The sequence below is a fragment of the Felis catus genome, chromosome B4 (genome assembly GCF_018350175.1).
Source record: "Felis catus isolate Fca126 chromosome B4, F.catus_Fca126_mat1.0, whole genome shotgun sequence".
Lineage (NCBI taxonomy): Eukaryota > Metazoa > Chordata > Mammalia > Carnivora > Felidae > Felis > Felis catus.
Genome location: NC_058374.1, coordinates 18,249,057 through 18,271,496, shown reverse-complemented (window position 1 = coordinate 18,271,496; position 22,440 = coordinate 18,249,057). Strand labels below are relative to the sequence as shown.

General features: G+C 37.7%; 1 protein-coding gene across 1 annotated transcript in view; it reads right to left on the bottom strand.

The window, feature by feature from the left end:
* Positions 1-22,440, bottom strand: part of MALRD1 (MAM and LDL receptor class A domain containing 1) — a 768,730-nt gene that overhangs the window by 602,327 nt on the left and 143,963 nt on the right. Inside the window, exons 16-19 of the mRNA XM_045062650.1 lie at positions 15,576-15,728; positions 15,061-15,166; positions 13,779-14,146; positions 9,920-10,332 (exon numbers count right to left, since the gene is read on the bottom strand). Coding sequence (XP_044918585.1) covers positions 9,920-10,332; positions 13,779-14,146; positions 15,061-15,166; positions 15,576-15,728 — 1,040 coding nt within the window. The remainder of the gene's footprint in view (positions 1-9,919; positions 10,333-13,778; positions 14,147-15,060; positions 15,167-15,575; positions 15,729-22,440) is intronic.

Sequence of the window (22,440 nt, the reverse complement as noted above, 5' to 3'; positions counted from 1 at the left end):
AATATATACTTCTAACACTAAAATTAGGAAGACTGATAATAACAAGCACTGGGTAGATGTGGAGGAACTGGAACTAATATATTCCACTGATGGGGATAAAACACAGTTCCTGTGAAAACCTGTTTAAGAGTCTCTTAAAATGTTAAACACAATTCTAGCATGTGATACAGCCATTCCACTCCTGGGTATTTACCAAGAAAAATAAAAACAAATGTTTATATAAATACTTATATGCAAATGTGCACAGATTTACTTATAATATCTCAAACTATAAGCAACCCAAATACTGATCAATAATTAAATAGATAATCTGTGCTGCATCCATATAATACTATTCAACAATAGAAATAAATGAATTACAGATACATTGTGTAACATAAAAGAATCTTCTGAATACAGTAAGTCAGAAAAAGTACATACTGTACAATTTATATAAAATTTTGGGAAATATAAATTAACGTGCACTGAAAGAAACCAATTCAGTGGTTGTCAAGGAATGGGAGTGAGGACCCAATGGAAGTATTACAAAGAGACATAAGGAAACTTTTAGAGGTGAAGCATATTTATCTATTATCGTGATCGTGGTGATAGTTTAAAATTTCAATATTTTTAGTTTGTTATATGTCAGTTTTACTTCAATAAAGATTATAATAAAAATCAGTTAGAAGTTTGGCATAAGTTTTACACGTAATGACCAGCTGAGCCTTTACAGACCATGCCACACATAATAGCAGTGGTCAGTTACTTCAACTGACATTAATAAGCCGAACAGTTCCTATACCTACATGCACAGTCTAGTTCTATCCTATGTATTTCACTTTAAACAAGCAATTGTGAATTGAAAGCACACAAACTAAACAGCAGAAAGCTAAAAGAACTTTTAAAAAGTGGGGGGGGGGTAGTTTAATAGATCTCTTGGACAACATTAAGCAAACAAACATTCACATTATAGGGTTCCCAGGAGAGGAAGAAAAAAGTGTGGAAAACTGATTTGAAAAAATAATAACTAAAAGCCTTGCTAACCAAGGGATGGAAATAGACATCCAAGTCCAAAAACCAAAATTCCAAATGAGATGATCTGAAGGAGGTCTGTACCACCACGTATATTCATTAAAGTGTCAAATGTTAAAGAAAAGAGAATCCCTTGTTGACCTAGGAAAGTAGATAGAGTAGAAAGGCTCCAGGCTCACTTCGTCCCATGGATACACCTAGATAACACTTATATCAGAGTAAATGAACCAGAAAATGACCGGAAGACTGGCAGAACAGATTTTCCACAACTAAATGCAGAGAAGAGGTCACACTGAGAAGGTAGAAAGAGTGGAAATGTGGCCAGGAGCCCAACTGACTGGTGGGATTGTCTGCAAAAGGAAAGACACCAGGACACAGAAAGGGAGATGATCAGACCCCACACCAGGCACCCCAGGCACAGGGGACCCATCTGGGAAGAAAAATCCCCATAACATTTGGTTTTAGAACCCAGAGAGGGCTAATTTTGTGAGTTCTTACAGTGAATAGGGCTTAACCCCTTGAATTTTAAAGATCAGCAAATCCAGCTCCAGGAGAGCCACCCAAAGTGCAAGAGGAAACCGAGTCCCTGCCATTAAAAAGACAGCACAAGAAACAGCCCCCACTGAGATACAGCATAAAAGCAAAAGTTTGAAAAAAGCCTGGGGTATACAAGAGGGAAATTTATTTACTAATCTCAGAGCATGTTCTAAAGGGTAGGGATCTTTAGAAGACTACTCGAAGAATAAAAGAGCTCATGGGCAAGATTTCCTTGGCCCAGCACCCAGCCTGGATATATGGACACCTGCAGGATTCAGTGCAGTGCAAACACTCTCCACCTAGCTTCCTAAGAGTGTACCCAACCTCTGTGATCGTCTGTAGGCTCACCCCCTAACCATGGCCTGGCCTCAGCATGGGTTTTCCCACTGGGCTACAGGTCCCCTTCAATGCCTGGCACCGTGCACCCTACCTCCATGTTGTCTTATGGACATGCGCCCTTCAAAATGCCCTTTGCAGAAGACCATCCAAAGTGGGGCCACAAGCATGGCAGGGTGCAATCAGACCTGACAGGAGCTAGCACCACTCCAAAGTGACTCATGCCCCAGGAAAAGGGGAAGGTAACCACACATACATGACCGTGACCAACAGCGGTGGGCTGTGGGTAGACATCTGATCTGATAAGAGGCCTCACCCACCAATGAAAGTTTCTGAAAAGACACAGGAAGAGTGCCCTGCAGTTGGGTGCTAATGCAGCTCTGGCAAACACTGGGTCTGGTTCAACTCAAGCCCTAGGTGGCCCCAGACTGGCTCAATAAAAACAAAAGGAACAAACTCTGCCCAAAACAGGCAGAATTTCCCTAACACATCGAAACAGACACAGATTTAGAAAAATATGGAGACAGAGGAATATGTCCCAAATGAAGAACACAACAAAATCACAGCAAGAAAGCTAAATGAAATGAAGATAAGTAATATGCCCAATAGAGGATTTAAAGTAATAGTCATAAAGATACTCACTGGACTTGGGAAAGGAGTGGAGGACCTCAGTGAGACTTTCAACAGAGACCGAAAATATTAAAAACGGAACCAATCAGAGATAAAGAACTCAATAACTGAAATTAAAAATACACAAAAGGGAATAAATAGTAGATTAGAGGAAGTAGCAACCTAGAGGACAGAGTAACGGAAAGCAATCAAGTCGAACAGGTGAGAAAAGAAAGAATAAAAAGAAATGAGAATTAGATTAAGAGAAGTCAAGTGACACCATCAAGCATGATAACATTCATACTATAGGAGTCCCAGAAAAATAAGAGAGAGAAAAGGGGGCAGAAAATGTATTTGAAGAAATAATAGCTGAAACTTCCTTATCTAGGAAAGGAAACAGACATTCAGACCCAGGAGGCACAGAAAGCCCCTGACAAAATCAACCCAAGGAGGTTCATACCAAGATACATAAGAATCAAAATGATAAAAATAGTAATAGAAAATTTTAAAAATACCAAGAGGGAAAAAAAAACTACATACAAGGGAAATAAGACTATCAGCTGATTTTTTCAGCAAGAATTTTGCAGGACAGAAGGGAGTGGCATGATATATTCAAAGTGCCGGGGAAAAAAAACAAAACCCTGCAGCCAATAATACTCTATCCAGCAGCCTATCATGACAAATATCAGGAGAGATAAAGAGTTCTGCAGACAACCAAAAATAAAAGAATTTCATCACCAATGAACCAGCATTAGAAAAAAGGTGAAAGGACTCCTTGAGTGGAAAGGAAAGACCATAGGCAGGATTAAGAAAAGTAGGAAGCACAAAAGCAGAAAAATTAAATATAATTATAGAAAATCAGTCAAGTGATTCACAATAAAAGGATGTAAACTATGGCAGTATATACTTAACATGTGGTAGAGAAAGGAGTAAAAATTTAGTGATTTTAGGATGGGCCAAACTTAGTGACCGTGACTTAATACAGACTCCTAATAAGATTCTATACATAAATGTAATGATAACCACAAGTCAAAAAACAGTAATAGATATGGAAATAATAAAGAGAAGAAATCCAAGTACATTACTAAAGAAAGCTAGCAAACCCTGAGAAAAGAGCAAGAGAAGAAAGTAATGGAGAATACAAAAACAATGATAAAATAAGTTTAAAAATGCAAATGATTATGTACCTGTCAATAATTACTTGAAATGCAGGTGGACTAAATGTTCCAATCAAAAGACATAGGGTGATGGAATAGGTAACAAGGAAAACCAATGTATATTCTGCCTACAGGAGACTCATTCCAGTCCCAAAGAAGTACACTGATTGAAAGTGAGGAGATGGAAGCACTTATCATGCAATGGAATTGAAAAGAAAACTGGGGAAGCAATGCTGATGTCAGACAAAATAGACTTTAAAACAGGAGATAAAGGACACTATATCATAATAAAGGAGACAATGGAATAAGAAGACAAACAATTATAAATATTTATGCACCCAACATGGGAGAATCCAATGACATAAAGCAGAATAGCAAACATAAAGGAGGTAATCAATAGTAATACAATAATAGGGACTTTAACAGTCAATTTGCATAAATGGACAGATCATCCAAAGACAAAATCAAGAAGGAAATATTGGCTTTGAATGCCACAGGGACAAGACGGATCTAAAAGATAATTCAGAACATATGAAGAGTGGAATGTACATCCTTCTGAAGTGCACATGGGATATTCTCCAAAACAGATCATGTGTTGGGCCACAAAACAAGAATAAACAAATTCAAAAAGACAGTCATACCATGCATCTTTTCTGACCACAATGCGATGAAACTAGAAATCAACAGCAAGAAAAAATCTGGAGATTACACAAATACATGGAAATTAAATAGCATGCTGTTAACAATTTCTTGACCCACCAAAAAAATCAAAGAAAAAAAAATGTTTAAATACACTGAGACAAATAAAAGTGAAAATACAACAGTCCAAAATCTTTGTGATACAGCAAAAGGGTCCTAACAGGGAAGTTGATAGCAATACAGGTCTATCTCAAGAAGCAAGAAAAGTTTCAAATAAATAACCTAACCCTACACTTACAAGAACTAGAAAAAGAATAAACAAATCCAAAACCAGGAGAATGAAGGAAACAGCAAAGAGCAGAAATCAATGAAATGAAAAAACAACCAAAAAAAGTGAACAGATCAATGAAATTAGGAGTTGATTCTTTGAAAAGGTCAACAAAATTAATAAACATTCATCCAGAGTCACCCCCCACCCAAAAAGAGTGAGGACTCAAACTAGAAATGAAAGAGGAGAAATAATGACTGACATCATAGAAATACAAGGGATTATAAAAGCATATTATAAAAATTTTTATGCCAACAAAATGGACAACCTAGAAACATGGATAAATTTCTAAAAACATATGACCTCCCAAAACCAATTTAAGAAGAAAAATGTAAATCTGAACAGACCAATTACCAGCAATGGAATTGAACCAATAATCATACAACTCCCAAAAAACAAAAGTCTAGGACCACATGGTTTCACAGGTGAATTCTACCAAGCAGTTAATATACTTCTCAAATTATTCCAAAAAATAAAAGAGGAAGGAAAGGCCGCAAATTCATTCCATGAAGCCAAACCGGATAAAGACACAACAACAACAACAACAAAGAACTACAGGTCAGTATCTCTGATGAATATTCATGAAATTAGCAAACTGAATTCAACAATACGTTAAACAAATAGTTCTCCACAATTAAGTGGATTTTATTCCGGGGATGTGAGTGTGGTTCATTATTCTCACATCAATCAATATAAATAATTTACCATGATCAAGTGGGATTTATTCTTGGGATGCAAGAGTGGTTCAACATTCACAAATCAATCAGTGTCATAAATCATATCAATAAGAGAAAGGATAAAACTATATGATCATTTCAATAGATGCCAAAAAAGCACACTACAAAGAACAAAATCCATTCATGATGGAAATCCTCAACAAAGTAGGTTTCAAGGGAACATACTTCAACATAATAAGGGACAGATATGAAAAACCCACAGATGGGCGCCTGGGTGGCGCAGTCGGTTAAGCGTCCGACTTCAGCCAGGTCACGATCTTGCGGTCTGTGAGTTCGAGCCCCGCGTCGGGCTCTAGGCTGATGGCTCAGAGCCTGGAGCCTGTTTCCGATTCTGTGTCTCCCTCTCTCTCTGCCCTTCCCCCATTCATGCTTTGTCTCTCTCTGTCCCAAAAATGAATAAACGTTGAAAAAAAAATTAAAAAAAAAAAAAGAAAAACCCACAGCTAACGTCATTTTAATGGGGAAAGACAGAGCTTTTCCTCTCAGATAAGGTGCAAGACAAGGATGCACTCTCTGTTTTATTCAAAATAGTACCAGAGTCCTACCTACAGCAATCAGACAAGAAAAAGAAATGAGGGGGGACCCATATTGGTAAAGACGAAGTAAAACCTTCCCTATTTGCAGATTATATGAAAATACTGAAAACACTACCAAAAAACTACTAGAAGCAGTAAATGAGTTCAGTAAATTTGCAGAATACAAAATCGATATCCAGAAATTGGAGGTGTTTCTATACATTCTAAATGAAGTAGCAGAAAGAGAAATTTTAGAAACAACACTATTTAAAATTGTATCAAAAACAATAAATACCTAAGAGGTGAAAGGTCTGTACTCTGAAAACTATAAAACCCTGATAAAAGGAACTGAAGATGACCCACACAAAAAACAAAGATATTTCATGTTCATGGACTTGAGAAAATATATTGTTAAAATGTCACCTCACAGATTTAATGCAATCCCTATGAAAATGCAACAGCATTTTTCACAGAACTAGAATAAAAAATCCTGAACTAGAATAGATAATACTGAAATTTATATGGAACCACAAAAGACTAGAACTAGAATAAATAATACTGAAATTTGTATGAACCACAAAAGACTCAGAATAGCCAAAGCAATCTTGAGAAAGAACAAAGCTAGAGGTATCACAATCCCAGATTTCAAAATACATAAGCTGTAGTAATCAAAACAGTATGGTACTGGTAGAGTAATAATAAACATATAGATCGATGAAAAACAAGAGAGAGCTCAGAAATAAACACATGAATTTACAGTCAATTAATCTATGAATAAGGAAGCAAGAATAAACAATGGGGAAAACATGTCTCTTCAAAAACGGTGCTGGGAAAACTGGACAGCTACATGAAAAAGAATGAAACTTGACCACTTTCTCACACCACACACAAATTCAAAATGGATTAAAGACTTAAATGTGAGACCTAAACCATAAAAATCCTAGAAGAGAGCACTAGTAATTTCTCTGACCTCAGCTGTAACAATATTTTTTAAAATATATCTCCTGAGGCAAGGAAACAAAATAAAAAACAAACTATTGGGACTACATCAAAATAAAAAGCTTTTACACAGCAAAGTTTACCATCAATAAAACAAAAAGAAACCTACTGAATGGGAGAAGATATTTACAAATGCTATATGCAATAAGGGGTTAATATCCAAAATATATAAACAAATTATACAACTCAAGACCAAAAAAAGACAAATCAATTAAAAAACGGGCAGATGACATACACAGACATTTCTCCAAAGACATTCAGATGGCCAACAGACACACAAAAAGACGCTCAACATTACTAATCACGTAAATGCAAATTAAAATCACGAGATATTACTACATAGCTGTGAGAATGGCTAAAACCAAAACACAAAAAATAAAAAGGTTTAGTGAGAATGTGGAGAAAAAGGAATCCTCATGCACTGATGGTGGGAATTCAGACTGGAGCAGCCACTGTGGAAAAGAGTATGAAGGTTAAAAATAGAAATATCATATCCAATAATTCCATTAGTATTTACCCAAAAAACACACTAATTTCAAAAGATAGTCAAAATATGGAAGCAAACTACATGTCCACCAACAGACAAATGGATAAGAAGTGGGATACAGACACACACACACACACACAAACACACACATATACACACAATGAAATATTATATAGCCATAGAAAGAATGAGATGTGCCATTTGAGACAACATGGATTAATCTAGGGGGAATTATCTTAAGTGAAATATACAAGACAAAAACTATATAATTCCACTAAGTGGAATTTTTTTTAAAAATTAATAAATAAACAAAAAGCAGAATCGGACCTATAAATACAGACTAGTAACTGGTGATTGCCAGAGGGGAGGGTATTGGGCAAAATGGTTGAAGGTGAGTGGGAGATACAGGCTTCTAGTTATTGAACATGTTAATTATATTGTAACAGCAATAAATTAGGACAGGTAGTAGCCACACTTGTGGTGAACATAGTATACAGTCTTGTTGAATCACTATGTTGTATACCTGAAATTAATGTAATATTGGATGTCAACATACATCCTTGAAGTTTTCTTTTAAACAGACACTAAATGAGTACCTGTTGTCTGCTGGACTGATAGTAGGTAATTTCACCTACAATATCGGAGTTAAATAAAATCTTGCTTATTCCTGCTGTTGCAACAACTATGTATACTCATTATTCAATCAAGAAAAATATCTAGTTGTTTAAATTAGACCCAATTTTTACTATCTTGGATAATTAATCTACAAAGCATGCACAATCTGATTTCACCTTTTCATGCCCGAATGTCATTGAAAAAAATAAAAAGCCGAGAAGAACCATTGCATAAAATCAAACAGAGCACTCCATGTATAATCCAAAATGAGTCTCAAACTTCAATCTCTGTGTTTTAGATTCACAACCAAAGCATTTCTTGGAAAGTTCCATATTCATCTGAATGTGAAGCAGCCCCCTTGCCAAGGTTATTTTCTCCTGGCAACCAATTCTTGAGTAAATATCATAAGGAGAGTTTATCTACTGAATGCCAGTTTGACCCAAATTACAATTCATCTGATTAAATATTAATTTGCAGTGGATGAGCCATTATTAAATGAAAGTCAAAGAACCTTCCTTCAGTTTCATTTCATATCATTACAGACATCTTACCATTATGGCTAACAGGAAGATAACACTCTACATAGGGCAGATTAGTTCCCATGACTACAGCTTATGTCTGTCTGGACACATCACCACTCTCAATGCATTCTCTAGTGAGCCAAGTACAATAGATATCTACCATGGCTTTTAACGGGTGGCTTGGAGCTAAGTTCTTGGCTATAAAACTGTTAACTCAAGACATTTAAATAGAGACAGTGCTCAGGGCACGTGGGTGGCTCAGTCATTTAAGCATCTGACTTCGGCTCAGGTCATGATCTCATGGTCTGTGGGTTTGAGCCCTGCATTGGGCTCTGTGCTGACAGCTCAGAGCCTGGAGCCTGCTTCGGATTCTGTGTCTCCCTCTCTCTCTGTTCCTCCCCTGCTCACAGTCTGTCTCTCTTTGTCTCTCAAAAATAAATTAACACTAAAAAATAAAAAATAGAGACAGTGCTTTAAACTAGGGTACCAAAGAAATTTAGTACACGTAAAAAGGAAAGAAAAATTTCGCCTGGATAGGTAAGAAGTTTCTCCTTGTAATTATACATAGATCTGTTAGAGCAAAGGGAAAAAAGAATATTCAACCCTCCTCCATGTAACAGGCTGTATGATATATTACAAAGGGAATGAACGTGAATTAATTGGAAATTGTGGGTCCCAGCCCAAGTCCCCATTCTGCAGCTCAATATCTATTTGGCTAGATATAAATAACCTCTTAGAGTTTTTTTTCTTTGTATCTGTAAAACTGACAAAAAGGATCTCTGACTTACCCACTTCAGGGAATTGCTGAGGGAATCAAAGGGATAGATAATAGATGCTAAATTCCTTCACAAAATGGAAAAAGCCACATAAGCATTTAAACTTGCCAGTCCAAGTTTTCCTTTTAGGTAGGAGAAGGTAGGTGAGAATCAGAATAAAGAATATTCCACCGGGAGTAAGGAGACCTAGACTAGCTGTGTGTTTTATGCCCCAGAGTAGCTGTGTGTTTTTCCAACAAAGCATGCACTCTTCTTGAATTTTTGTTGCTTACCTATAAAATGTGGCAAAAGTCAAATGAAGTATTCAAAATAACAGACTGAAGAATCTGAACTTTTGGCACAATACCAGAATTTGTGCAAAACTCCTTTTCCCTCCAGATTTTTTGTTTCAGTAGAAAAATTACTTAAAGTCAGAGGGACCTTCAGCTGCTTCCAGTGACATGTGTCCACCTTTAGAAATGTTAATCACCCATTATTAGGGGTATTCAGGGAGGAAAGCAACTTAACAAGCTCTGGTACCCCCTTAATTGAATGATAAATGTGTACTGAAGTAACTATGATCAAATTTTCATTCAAGAACACAGCAATCCTTCATATTCCCTAGACATCCTGATGCATTTTAAATACATGTTACAAAATCCCTTATCCATACCTGAAAAGGCCGCCTGCTGGAAATGTTGAGGCGTGTCCTTGTCCATCTGTTGCCTTGGTTCCCAAATATCTGCCACAGCAGCTGTCCTCTTGTGTTACTCCAGACCCGCTGGTAGATGGCCAGCCTGTAAATGTGCTTCCCGAACATGTGGTAATAGAAGCGGAAGGTGCAGCCGTCTGCATCAGTGGCATTAAGGACAGGACTGAGCAGAGCGGCTCTGTTTTGGAAAACCTGAGGCTCCGAAGATTCTATGTAGAGATAGTGCCCTTTAGCCGTGCCCCAAGTATTATCCTTCATTGGCCCTGTATTAAGTGTTGGGGTTGGACCGTGCTTCCTGGTCCAATCAAAGTCATCTTCTGTATCTTGTTCCCAGTTACAAATTCCATTTTCAAAGTTACACTGTAGCTCAGGTACTGAAATTGGCATTAAACGAGAGCAAAAGAAAATTAAGGACAAAAATAACTATGATTAAAAATACCAGTTGATATTTTTGCTCCTGCCAAGGTTAACCATTTTAACTTTTTTCTCAAATGCAACATTAAAGTTTTTAAAAAGTGAATAAACCCTAGACTTAAATCAAGTTATCATATTTGATAGACTGAAGGTTGCATCACTTCAGCCATTATTTTCCAAATGCCTTTTACCCCATCCCTCCACCATTTCTAGCACTACACCTCTGTGCAAATGGCCATGACAGCATGGCTGACCCAACACGACAAACTTCTGGTTCAACTGATTTCAACCTTAGCCGAATGTTTCAATCCCCAGTGAGCGTGAAAAATCAAAACAAAACACACTAAAGCCGAGAATTCGTCTCCGGAGATGTTGATTTAATTGGTACAAACAGTGCATCTGGACTTCAGGATACTTCATCATCTCCCTTGGTGATTCTCGCACACGGAACTGAGAACTGTCATATTTTCATAGGTCTCAACCTTTCAGAATCACCTGAGGTGCATGGTGTAACTGCTTAGCCCATGGCGAAGTCCTGTACAAATTACTCGTTTGTCAGACATGGGGTGAAGCCCAGGAATCCATATTTTAATAAGCACCCAAGATGATCCTGATGCCAGTGTTTTCCAGACCCCATGCTGAAAAACTTCTTTCTGGCTTCATCTTGCCACAGTAACATGCCAATGCCAGAATGACCATTCTTCCACGGCAGTTTATCATTTTCCTTCTGTATTCAAAATCCTTCCATAGATACTCATTTCAACTTAAGCCTAAATTCCTCTATCTTTCAAGCTTCGCCTTTCCCAAGTTAACTTCCTGTTCATACCCTTCCCCTTGGCATAGGCCATCTTCTACATGTGCCTTAAACACCTCGCCCCTCTCTCCTTCCTCTATTCATGACTCCTGCTGTGCTGTGTGCCCAGTGGACTCTTGGCTGTGTCTCCTGGGAGGCATTTTTTTTCTTCTCCCTGGATTGTAGACCTTTGAGCCGGAGCTTTGAAACTTTAAACTCCTTTCAGTCACTAGAAGGATTCAAAGCCCTTAGGAAAAACTGACTTGTCCCTTGTCAACTAGCTGATCTACCTTAATTTCTAAGATAATAGAGGAATTCATTTCTCAGGATGTGAGCATTTTGTAGACACCAAGGATTGGTTTAGAATAAACGCAACAGAATGTACATCTAGCATTAATTGGGGAGGAAAACAAAAAAACAGGAATTAGAATTAACAAGTAGTTCTACATTTTAGCTTCATTTACATAAGCTAATATTTAAAAAAAAAAAACAAATGTCAGTTATCTTTTAACTATTCATCTTAGTGAGTGCACTTGGTGCCAAAGGTGAATAAATATGCTGAAACAATAAATACAAGCATATGTGGATAAATGCAGCCAGGCAAGAACAAATCATCTGTCTTTGAAAACCACAGAACAGGGGCTTAGACCTAATGAAGGGAACCAAGTGAGTAAATGTCAAATGGGAGATGAGCTTTCATTTGATATTTCCTCACTTGTGACTAATCGAGCCCAGCTGTGACGTGAACTGGGGCCCCACAGTGTACTCTCCAGGTGTCAGTCTGTGGCGGTGGAGCAGAAGGAGAATGTCAAGCTGTGAAGTTTTTTGACATATAACTGGCACTGAAGCCAGGAGATTTCGATACTGCCTGTCTTCATACTGACTGCCTGCTCAGTCTTTACTTCAAAAGGGAATACACGTAGCTCCACCTTCAAATAAAATACTATGTCTCTAAACATAGGAACCTTTAGGAAATACAACACAGATTTCTGGATGTCTAACGCATTCTATGTAATAAAGTAACGGGTCTATATGGAGAGCTGTAGGAGAAACTGACAGTCTAATGCCACTATGATTTCCTTTCATTAATACTTCGTCACTGAAAGTATTTTGCTATGACACTTGTATGGCCGTAATTCCCTGCTACTAAGTTACTACTGGGTAGTCGGAAGGATAATTTGCTTCTTTCCAGCAACAGATCAACATTTTGTGGAGGAGTAGGATTTGGAGACCTTGGAAAAGATGAAAAAGCTTTCTGAATTTGCAAAAAAATAAATTGCCTCAATGACAAGTAACACTTCTTATGTCAGCCCCTGTCTAAATTACCAACTTTATTTATATCCACTCAAGGTATTAGTTGTGTAATGAGACGCATGGTAATTCTGACTTCAATCTACCTATATCAAAAATCACATATATGCGCAACACTCTCTACAATAATTTATATGGAAATTTCTTGATGCAGTGTTTCCTATGATGTACCGAGCATATTATGGCTTCCTTTTGGTTTATAATTAGCCTCACAATTTAATAGGCAAATAGCTTGAATTTTAAGAACTGTTGCTATTTCTAGACAAGGAAAGATGCAAACTCTTTTTCTGACTGATTTTTGAAATCTGAAAAAAAAAAACAACTCTGAGCTTCTAATTCATTTTCAAGATCAACTGCACTGGGCACGATATATCTGGAGCTAGGTTTATTAAACTGCAAACCATATACAATCATCAGATACCATAAATGTTTTGGTGAATTTAAACCAAAAAGTCAGGACGTATCTTTGACATGCCACTCTCTGCTCCCTATAGCCAAAACACCATCAAATGTCCCTCCTAAATATCTCCCCAAACATCAGTCCCTCCATCACCATCACTATCGCTGGGACGCAGGCTGCCTGCCGCCTCCTTAGTTGACTACCACAATGGCCTCCTGATAGGTCTCCTGAAACCTTTCTCCTCCAATCCGCTCATCACACTGTATTTACAGTGACATGGTTTACAAGCCCAATTTTATTATATTACCCTCCTTACTAAAAACTTTCAAATGAAGAAAAACCTCCCTAACATGGACTACCAAGATCTGCAAACCTAGCCTCCCCCACATCTCTGTCCTTATGCTGCACTCTGTCTCCCCTTGACCTCTCGACTCCAGCCACACTGGCTGGCCTCCACCTGCCATGCAGTCACATATCAGGGCTTTTGCATATATGCTTCAATCGACTATTTGTCAGGTCTCAGCTAAATCATCACCTCTAAAAAATTCAATACATTATAAAAATTCAGAGCATCTCCCTCTGTAATTCCTATCTAAGCTGCCATTTTTTAGTTAATTTTTAAATATTTGAACAATATATATCTCCTCAGTTAAACAGTAAGCTCCATGAGGTCTGAGACTCGGTAGTTGTGTTTCATCACTGTGTCTCTGGTATGGATTTTATGAGTCTACATAACAAATACTGGTAGCCCAATTAACTGAACAGTCATCAATTTTGGAACAATGCTTACTGTCTTTGTTTTGATTGCCTAGAAATCAGTGACCTGATCAAGATCACCACTATCAATATAAGGACCAAAACAAACAAGCAAACAAACAAGCAAAAAAAAAAAAAAAACTTACCACAGTTGGCCTCATCAGTGTGATCACCGCAATCATCCACCAGATCACATAACAGAAGCTTTTCTATGCAAGCCTTGGTGTGTCGACACCAGAAAAAATCTGGCTCCTCGCAGCTCTCCGCAGGAAGGGGAAGAGTGCAATTTTCAAATCTGATGTCATCAATAGCCGAGACCCCATCATAAATGCCAAGACTGACTTTATCTAGTGACAAATGGAAGGGCTGAGTAAGGCGTCCAAGCTGAATAGTCGCCTGTGACCACTGGTTGCCCTGGTTATATAATACTCTCCAGAGTACTGTAGGGTCGCTGGAATTTTCCACATGTAGCTGTAGCTCAGCTGCTCCCACTGATAGACCATAGTTATAAAACCTGAAAAAGAGCAAACACAAGAAATGGAAATGATTTATGGGATCAACTAAGTATTTAACTTACAGACTCTTTCACCTGGTTAAAAGTCAATTAATTATTAGTTATCATAATGGATGCCTTTATTTCTTGCAGTAACTGTGGTTGCTCATATCTGCTGAGGTGCATTCTCTGGAGTGCAGGATCCCGGGAGCCTGTCTCAAGGAGGTCAATCCAGTGTTAAATCAAAGCAGTGTTAACTCAATTATAATCCCTTGTTGGAGGGGAAGAGTCCCTTTCATCTAAAGAAAGAACACAACAAATATGGATAATATACTCCAAGTAAAATGCTAACTGTATAAATCAAAAGCAATAGCTATTTTTAAAGCCAAACTCAGGGCAAATCTGAAAGTCCAGTAAGTTCAGGAGTATGCCTGCAACCACTGGGCTGCAAGGGTAGTTGACCACAGATTTTAGTATTTTTTTTTAATTTTTTTTTCAACGTTTATTTATTTTGGGGACAGAGAGAGACACAGCATGAACGGGGGAGGGGCTGAGAGAGAGGGAGACACAGAATCGGAAACAGGCTCCAGGCTCTGAGCCATCAGCCCAGAGCCTGACGCGGGGCTCGAACTCTCGGACCGCGAGATTGTGACCTGGCTGAAGTCAGACGCTTAACCGACTGCGCCACCCAGGCGCCCCTTTAGTATTTTTTTTAACGTTTATTCGTTTTTTGCGAGACAGAGAGAGACAGAGCATGATGGGGAAGGGGCAGAGAGAGAGGGAGACACAGAATCCGAAGCAGACTCCAGGCTCTGAACTGACAGCATAGATCCTGACGCTGGTCTCGAACTCACAGACCATGAGATCATGACCTGAGCCGAAGTCAGATGCTTAAATGACTGAGCCACCCAGGCATCCCGGATTTTAATATTTACCAGAAGGAAAGTGTGCATCCAGGTCCTGCCTGGCTGAAAGTTGGGCTCTGGAGTTTAGCAACTTGTGACAAGCTTCTGCTTTTCTTCAGAATGAACATAAAATGTCCTATTGAAATACAAACACGTAAATCAGCCAACTGAGTTGAAACACCTGCCTTTTAACCCTACACTGAATTCTACGCCTGACAAAAATTAAGACTATACAATTAAAAATCAGTAACAGTGATTGTGAGTCAAGTCTACTCTTATAAATACTAAACTAGTATCTACATCTATGTGAAAATGTCCACAAAAGTTAATAATTTCAGTGAATTCAGTCAAAAAGAGAACTGGACTCCCTCCCCACCACCCATAAAGGAGTCATTTCATATTGACAATGTAAGAATAATTGCCAATATTCAAATGTCATACAATTTGTCTTAGTAACGTAGAACTTTAAATGCTTCTCTTTCTCTTCTCAGACCTGACCAAGGGTGAATGGAAGTAGTAACTAAGAGCCTCTCCTTGTGTCTTACCTTGAGCTGTTCTGTGAGTATGATCCCAAGGTGGAGCCTGTTGTTCAAATTCAGCTGAAAGGTTACTTCTAGAGTTCCATATCCAGTCAAAATGGTCACCACTAATTGCTTCAAACCAACCACAGCTATTTGCTTCAAAGTCACATTTGGAACCTGAAGAACAAAATGGGACTCTTAGGGTGGCTCTCCAAAGTATTCACACACTTTAGAAAGGATAGAGATCAACTGAAATCACCTTATTATACTTCTCTAAATACTTTAAAGGACACATTTGAGGAAAAAAAGGATCCTATCTGATCTAAAAAATTAAAACACAACAGAGTTGTTCTTTTCATACTGGAAATTGATAAAGCAGAATTACCAAGAAATTAAACTTTTTTCCAAATATTTTTTCAAGGAAACAGCATTAGTCAGCCATATTGATTATAGATTTGCCAAGGTTTGCCTAATTTATCCTGATACTCATGTTACTTCTCCGCCACTACTACATCACCTGGAAGATTTAATTGTTCCTACAGATTATTAAACACTAAAACATGAAAAGTGGCCACTTTAAAAATTTTTAGTATTTAAGAATTCCAGATTATATTTAATATGATGTTCACCAGCAATTTTGTAGAGCTGAATTATTTACCAAAGCATTGTATGCATTACGTAATTTGTGCAGGGCAGAATAATTTGACCCACTTTTCAGGTAAATATGTAAGAAACAGTTAATTTCCACAAAGCCATAAGAAAAAAAGAAAGAGAAGGACTGGGAAGTCATAATAATAGTGTCAAATTATGGCTGATATATAGCAGATACCTTATGTCATAGACTCTGAACCAAGTGCTTTATATAGATCAAACTTTCACAACAGCCCAGAGGAAAGTGTTATTGTTGTAGTTGTTTTAAAGAAGAAAAAAAGAAAGTTCAGGAAAGTTATTAACTTAACCAAGATCATATAATTATGAAGATGTAAGATGGTCTGAAATCCAGATATTTTCACTCCAAATCTAATATTCTTTCTGCAACTATTGTCAATAATTGTTAATTGTTGTGAGACTGGAAAAAAAGATAAACCCAAAAGGCACAATCTGGGTTTGTTCAGTGTGGACATTCAGATATTACTATATATCCCAATGCAAAATGAGATTTGATGATTTTGCACTGGAATCCTTGGCCATTAGTTATTTTTATCCAAGGAAAGAATACTAAACTGCATAGATGTGCCTTTATGAAAAGACTTAGGTAGAAAGCAGGAAGCTTAGGGAATAAAAGTATAAAGTAAATCACTCAAAGAGATTATAAAATTCAAACTCACAAGGGAATTTTAACCTCGTGAAAAATCATTTTCACTTTTGAAAATGCTATACTTACACAGAGAGGAAGGTGAGGTGAATTGTAACATTATAAACATAAAATATTATAAAATGACTTACAAATACTATAAATCAATATTATTTCTTAAGTTTCTGTAAAATATCTGATTTCAAAAATATACCTGCTTTCCGTCAGGTTTCCTGACCCAAAATGTGACCAAAAGTCACTGAGAATGTATAAAAATAAATACCTTTAAAATTAAATACTTTTAAAAATATTGCATCAACTTTAATAAGCAAGGAATAACTCCATTTCATTATATTAGGGGCCAGAAAAATCAACAAATTACTGCTATATTTAGAATGAGGATCTCCCAAGTAAAGTTTAGAAATTTATGGTGAAACAAAATGAAATGCTGCTCAAGAGCAAAAAAAGAATCATGATAATTATGAGAAGTTAGGGATAAATGTTAAGAATATTGAAGACTTTGCATTTTTAAAAGCCATCTCTGCAAATGCATAATAAATAAATAACCCATAAATATACACAGATTCCCGTGGTTTCAAAATATGTTGCCATTTCAATGTTCAGTATTCAAATGTTGCCATTTCAATCCCTGGGAAAGCAATGCTTTTGACTCCTATTTCAGACAATCCAAAAAAAAAAAAAAAAAGGATCCAGGAGTTCTTGTTATGCAAATATAGAAAGGAAAGGAAAGAAGTTATTGCTGCTGTATAATAGCTATTGCACATAGCTTCCTGGAAAGGGAGCCTTATTGACTACTATCCAGAGAAATACTGATGTAGAAATAAATGAATGTTCTAATGAGAGTAAAATTTTAGAAACCATTATAGCAATTTGCTAGTTCTCTTAGATAAGGCCCATCAAAGATGACAACTTTTAACAGATTATGTTGTTTAAATTCAAATATGCCTGTTTAATATATTTTGTTTCTAAATAGATTTCTACACACATTTTAAAATCTCACCTCAATTAATCAGAGAATGTAATAATCAGCTGAAATTGATCTGGTTAGCTGTTAACCAAATATAGATTTATTAGGACAGCTTTGAAAATTATATATGTCTTATTTTTAATGTTTATTTATATTTGAAAGAGAGAATGCAAGTGGGGGAGGGGCAGAGAGAGAAGGGGCAAAGGACCTGAAGCAAACTTCCCGCTGAAAGCGGCCAGCAAGGTGGGGCTTGAACTCATGAACCTCAACATCACGACCTGAGCCAAAGTCGGACGCTCAACCAACAGCACCACCCAGGTGACCACATATGTCTTTTTCCATCTTAGAAATATAATATCCTGGATACATCTTAATAACTGAGGTTCAAGGATTGTTCACTTTTTTTGGAACATCATTATCGACTTTCTCAATTATCCTCATCATCAGAAACAACATAATTTGCACGAACATTTGCAGTTACCACTACCTCAGGGTTTACTGTGTACCAACTTTGTGCTAGGGGGTGGTACATTCATAAGTGGATACCTGTTGACATAAAGTTTCTAAAAATTAGTTGTCTGTTTCTATGGCTGTGGGTAAAAAAAGCTAGTGACTCTAAAGCAGATTTAAATTATTTTGAGTAAAACTATCTTTGTTGCCTCTATTAGTTATTTAAATATAATTACAGTAGCTGCCCCTGAGGAAAGGGTACTGGAGGATATTTGGTGACTGACAAACAGGTCCATCATCCTACACTATCACTGTCGTGTTGAGAGCTTTCACTGAGACAGAAGAAGATAAATTTATATAGGAGCTAAGGAACCTGCAGAGGGGAAAAAAATACAGAATCAGTCTGTTTCATATCAGAATCACTGTTGGAACTTCTTTGATGGTTTGGGATAATGCCTAAAAGCGGTCATGTGTAAGAAATAAACATGAAAGGTACAAAGCGTCTGAGCTGATAATTTGGGTCTCACACAAAGACTTAAAAATTTATACGAGAGTCCTCCTTGATACTTACCCAAAGGAGCTGAAAACTTATGTCCACACAAAACCTTCACATGGATATTTACAGCAGCTTTATTCCTAATTGCTAAAACCTGAAAGCAACAGAAATGTCCAGCGACAGAAATGTCCCTCAATAGGTGAATAGATAAATAAACTGTCATACATCTGGACAGTGGAATATTATTCAGCACTAAAAAATGAGCTAGTGGGGTGCCTGGGTGGGCCAGTCTGTTAAGCGTCAAACTTCAGCTCAGGTCATGATCTCATGGTTCATGGGTTCAATCCCTGCATGGGGCTCTGTGCTGATAGCTCAGAGCCTGGATGGAGCCTGCTTCAGATTCTGTGTCTCCCTCTCTCTCAGCCCCTCCCTCCCCTGCTTGTGCTTTGTCTGTCTGTCTGTCTCTCTTTCTCTCTCTCTCTCAAAAAGAAATAAACATTTAAAAAATTATTTAAAAAAATAAAAAAATGAGCTATCAAGCCATGAAAAGACACGAAGGAATCTTAAGTGCATATTTCTAAGTGAAAGAAACCAATCTGAAAAGGCTCTATACTGTAGGCTTTCAACTATATGACATTCTGAGGGACACCTGGGCGGCTCAGTTGGTTGAGCGTCCAACTCTTGATTTTGGCTCAGGTCATGATCTCATGTTTCGTGAAACTGAGCCCTATGTGGGGCTCTGTGCTGACAGTGTAGAGCCTGCTTAGGGTTCTCTCTCTCCTTCTCTCTCTCTCTTGCCTCCCCCAATAAATAAATCAACTATATGGCATTTTTCAAAAGGCCAACTGTGAAGACAGTAAAAAGAACAGTGGTTGCCAGAAGTTGGAGGTGGGGGAGGACTAACTAGGTGGAGCACAGAGTATTTTTATGGCAGTGAAAATATTCTGTATGATACCATGCTGACAAATGGATTTTACTCTCTATTCTTCCAAACCCACAGAATGTACAACAGCTAGTGTGGACCCTAATATAAATTACGGGCTTCGAGTAATTATGATGCATCAGTGTAGGTTCCTCACTTGTAACAAATGCCCCACCCTGGGGGGAAAGGCTGATAGAGAAGCTGTGCACATAAAGGGGGGGGGTGGTGGGAGGTATACATGAAAACTCTGTACTTTTTCTGTGACTCTAAAACTGCTCTGAAAAAAGTATTAATAATTACCTAATAAGTTAATGTAAGTACTACAAAGAAAATCAAAACAAAAATTTATAGGAAAAAATATGTTCTGATACATCATGCACTTGAACCCCAAACTCCCTCTGTTTTTAGTCACATCAGCAAAAAAATTCTCAGATTTTAGGGGGAAAAGGGAAAATGGCTAAACATGTAAGTGGTTAATTATAAAAATTAAACCTGAAGCCCAGCTGAAGGCCAAACTGTGGTTTGCAGAGAGATCTAAACCAGTAAAGACATAACTGCAGTGTGGGGGACATCCATTTACTACAAATGTCACATCTTACCTAACTCTCATGAAATACAGAAGATATTATTTTCCTTATTTTAGAGATGAGAAATATAAGGTTGAAAGGGGAATAACATATAATTTCTCAGTGCTCATTATTACGGACAAAATTCCAACCCAGACCTGATGTCAAAGCCTGTGCTTTTAAAAAAGTATGCTGTCTTGTAGTTTAAAAAAAAGTGATAATAATGATAGCTAACAATTTTAGAACTGTTACAGGCCATGCCCTGTGCTATGTGTTTTCATGCAAGATCATATAAAATCTAAACATGTATAATCACAGGACACGCTCTGGAAGTAGACTTTAAACTATATAATACTAAAGGCATACCTTGTTTTATTATGCCTCATAAATATTGCATTTTTTTAACAAACTGAAGGCTTGTGGCCTACAGTGATTAAGTCCATTGAATCCATTTTTTCCAACAGCATTTGCTCACTTCATGTCTCTGTGTCATATTCTAGTAATTCTCACAGTATTTCAAACTCATCAATTATATTTGTTACCATGATCTGGAATCGGTTATCTTTGATGTTACTGTTTTAATTGTTTTGGAGCACCATCAGCTATGCCCATACAAGATGGTAAACTTAATAAATGCGTCTGTGCTGGCCGCTTCACCGACCGGCCATTCTCCCATCTCTCTCCTTCTCTTTTGGCCTCCCTATTGCCTGAGACACAAAATACTGACATGAGGCCAATTACTAACTCTACAATGGCCTCTAAGTGTTCAAGCGAAAGGAACAGCCACACGTCTCTTACTTTAGGTCAGAAGTTAGAAACGATTAAATTTAGTGAGGAAGATGTCAGAAGCTGAGATAGGCAAAAAATTTTGGCCTTTTGAGACAAACAGTTAACGAAGCTGTGGATGCAAAGGAGAAGTTCTTGAAGGAAATTAAAAGTGTTGCCAGTGAACACACAAATGGTAAAAAAGCGAAGCAGCTTTATTGCTGATGTGGAGAAAGTTGGAGTGGTCTGGAGAGAAGATCAAACCAGCCACAGCATTCCCTGAAGCCAAAGCCTCATCCAGAGCAAGGTCCTAACTCTCTCCAATTCTATGAAGGCTGAGAGAGGTGAGGAAGATGCAGATGAGGTTAAAGCTAGCAGAGGTTGGTTCATGAGGTTGAAGGAAAGAAGCCATTTACATCATATAAAAGTTCAAGGTGAAGCGAAAGGTGCTGAGGTAGAAACTGCAGCAGGTTATCCAGAAGATGTAGCTAAGATAATCAATGAAGTGAGCTACACGAAACAGGGGACTTTCTGGGATGCCTGGTGGCTCAGCTGGCTAAGCTTCCAACTCTTAATTTCGGCTCAGGTCATGAGCACAGGATTCATGAGGTCGAGCCACATGTAGGGCTCTGTGCTGACAACACACAGCCTGCTTGGGATTCTCTCTCTCTTCCTCTCTCTCTGCCTCTCCCCACACTCGCCCTCACTCTCTCAAAATAAATAAACTTTAAAAAAATAAATAGTGTATTTTCAATGTTGATGAAACAGCTTTATAGTAGAAGAAGATGCTTATGGACTTTCATAGCTAGAAAGGAGAAGTCAATGCCTGGCTTTAAAGCTTCAAAGAACAGGCCGACTCTCTAGTCAGGGGCTAATGCAGCTGGTGACTGTACATGGAAGGCAATGCTCAGTTACCATTCTGAAAATCCTAGGACCCTTAAGAAGTCTGCTAAATCTACTCTGCCTGTGCTCTAGAAATGAAACTACAAAGCCTAGATGACCATGCAACTATTTACAACATGGTTTTCTGAATATTTTAAGCCCACTGTTGAACCTACTGCTCAAAAATAAAAGATTCCATTCAAAATATGGCTACTCCGTGACAACACCTCCATTCATCCCAGGGCTCTGATGGACACATACAATGAGATGAATGTTGTTTTCATGCCTGCTATTACAACACCCATTCTGCAGCCTGCAGATCAAGTAGTCATTTCAACTTTCAAGGCTTATTATTTAAGAAATACATTTCATAAATCTCTAGCTGCCATATATAATGATTCCTGGGATGGATCTGGGCAAAATAAATTGAAAGCCTTCTAGAAAGCACTGACCATGCTAGATGCCATTAAGAACATTTGTGATTCATGAGAAGAGACCAAAATATCAACATTAACAGGGGTTTGAA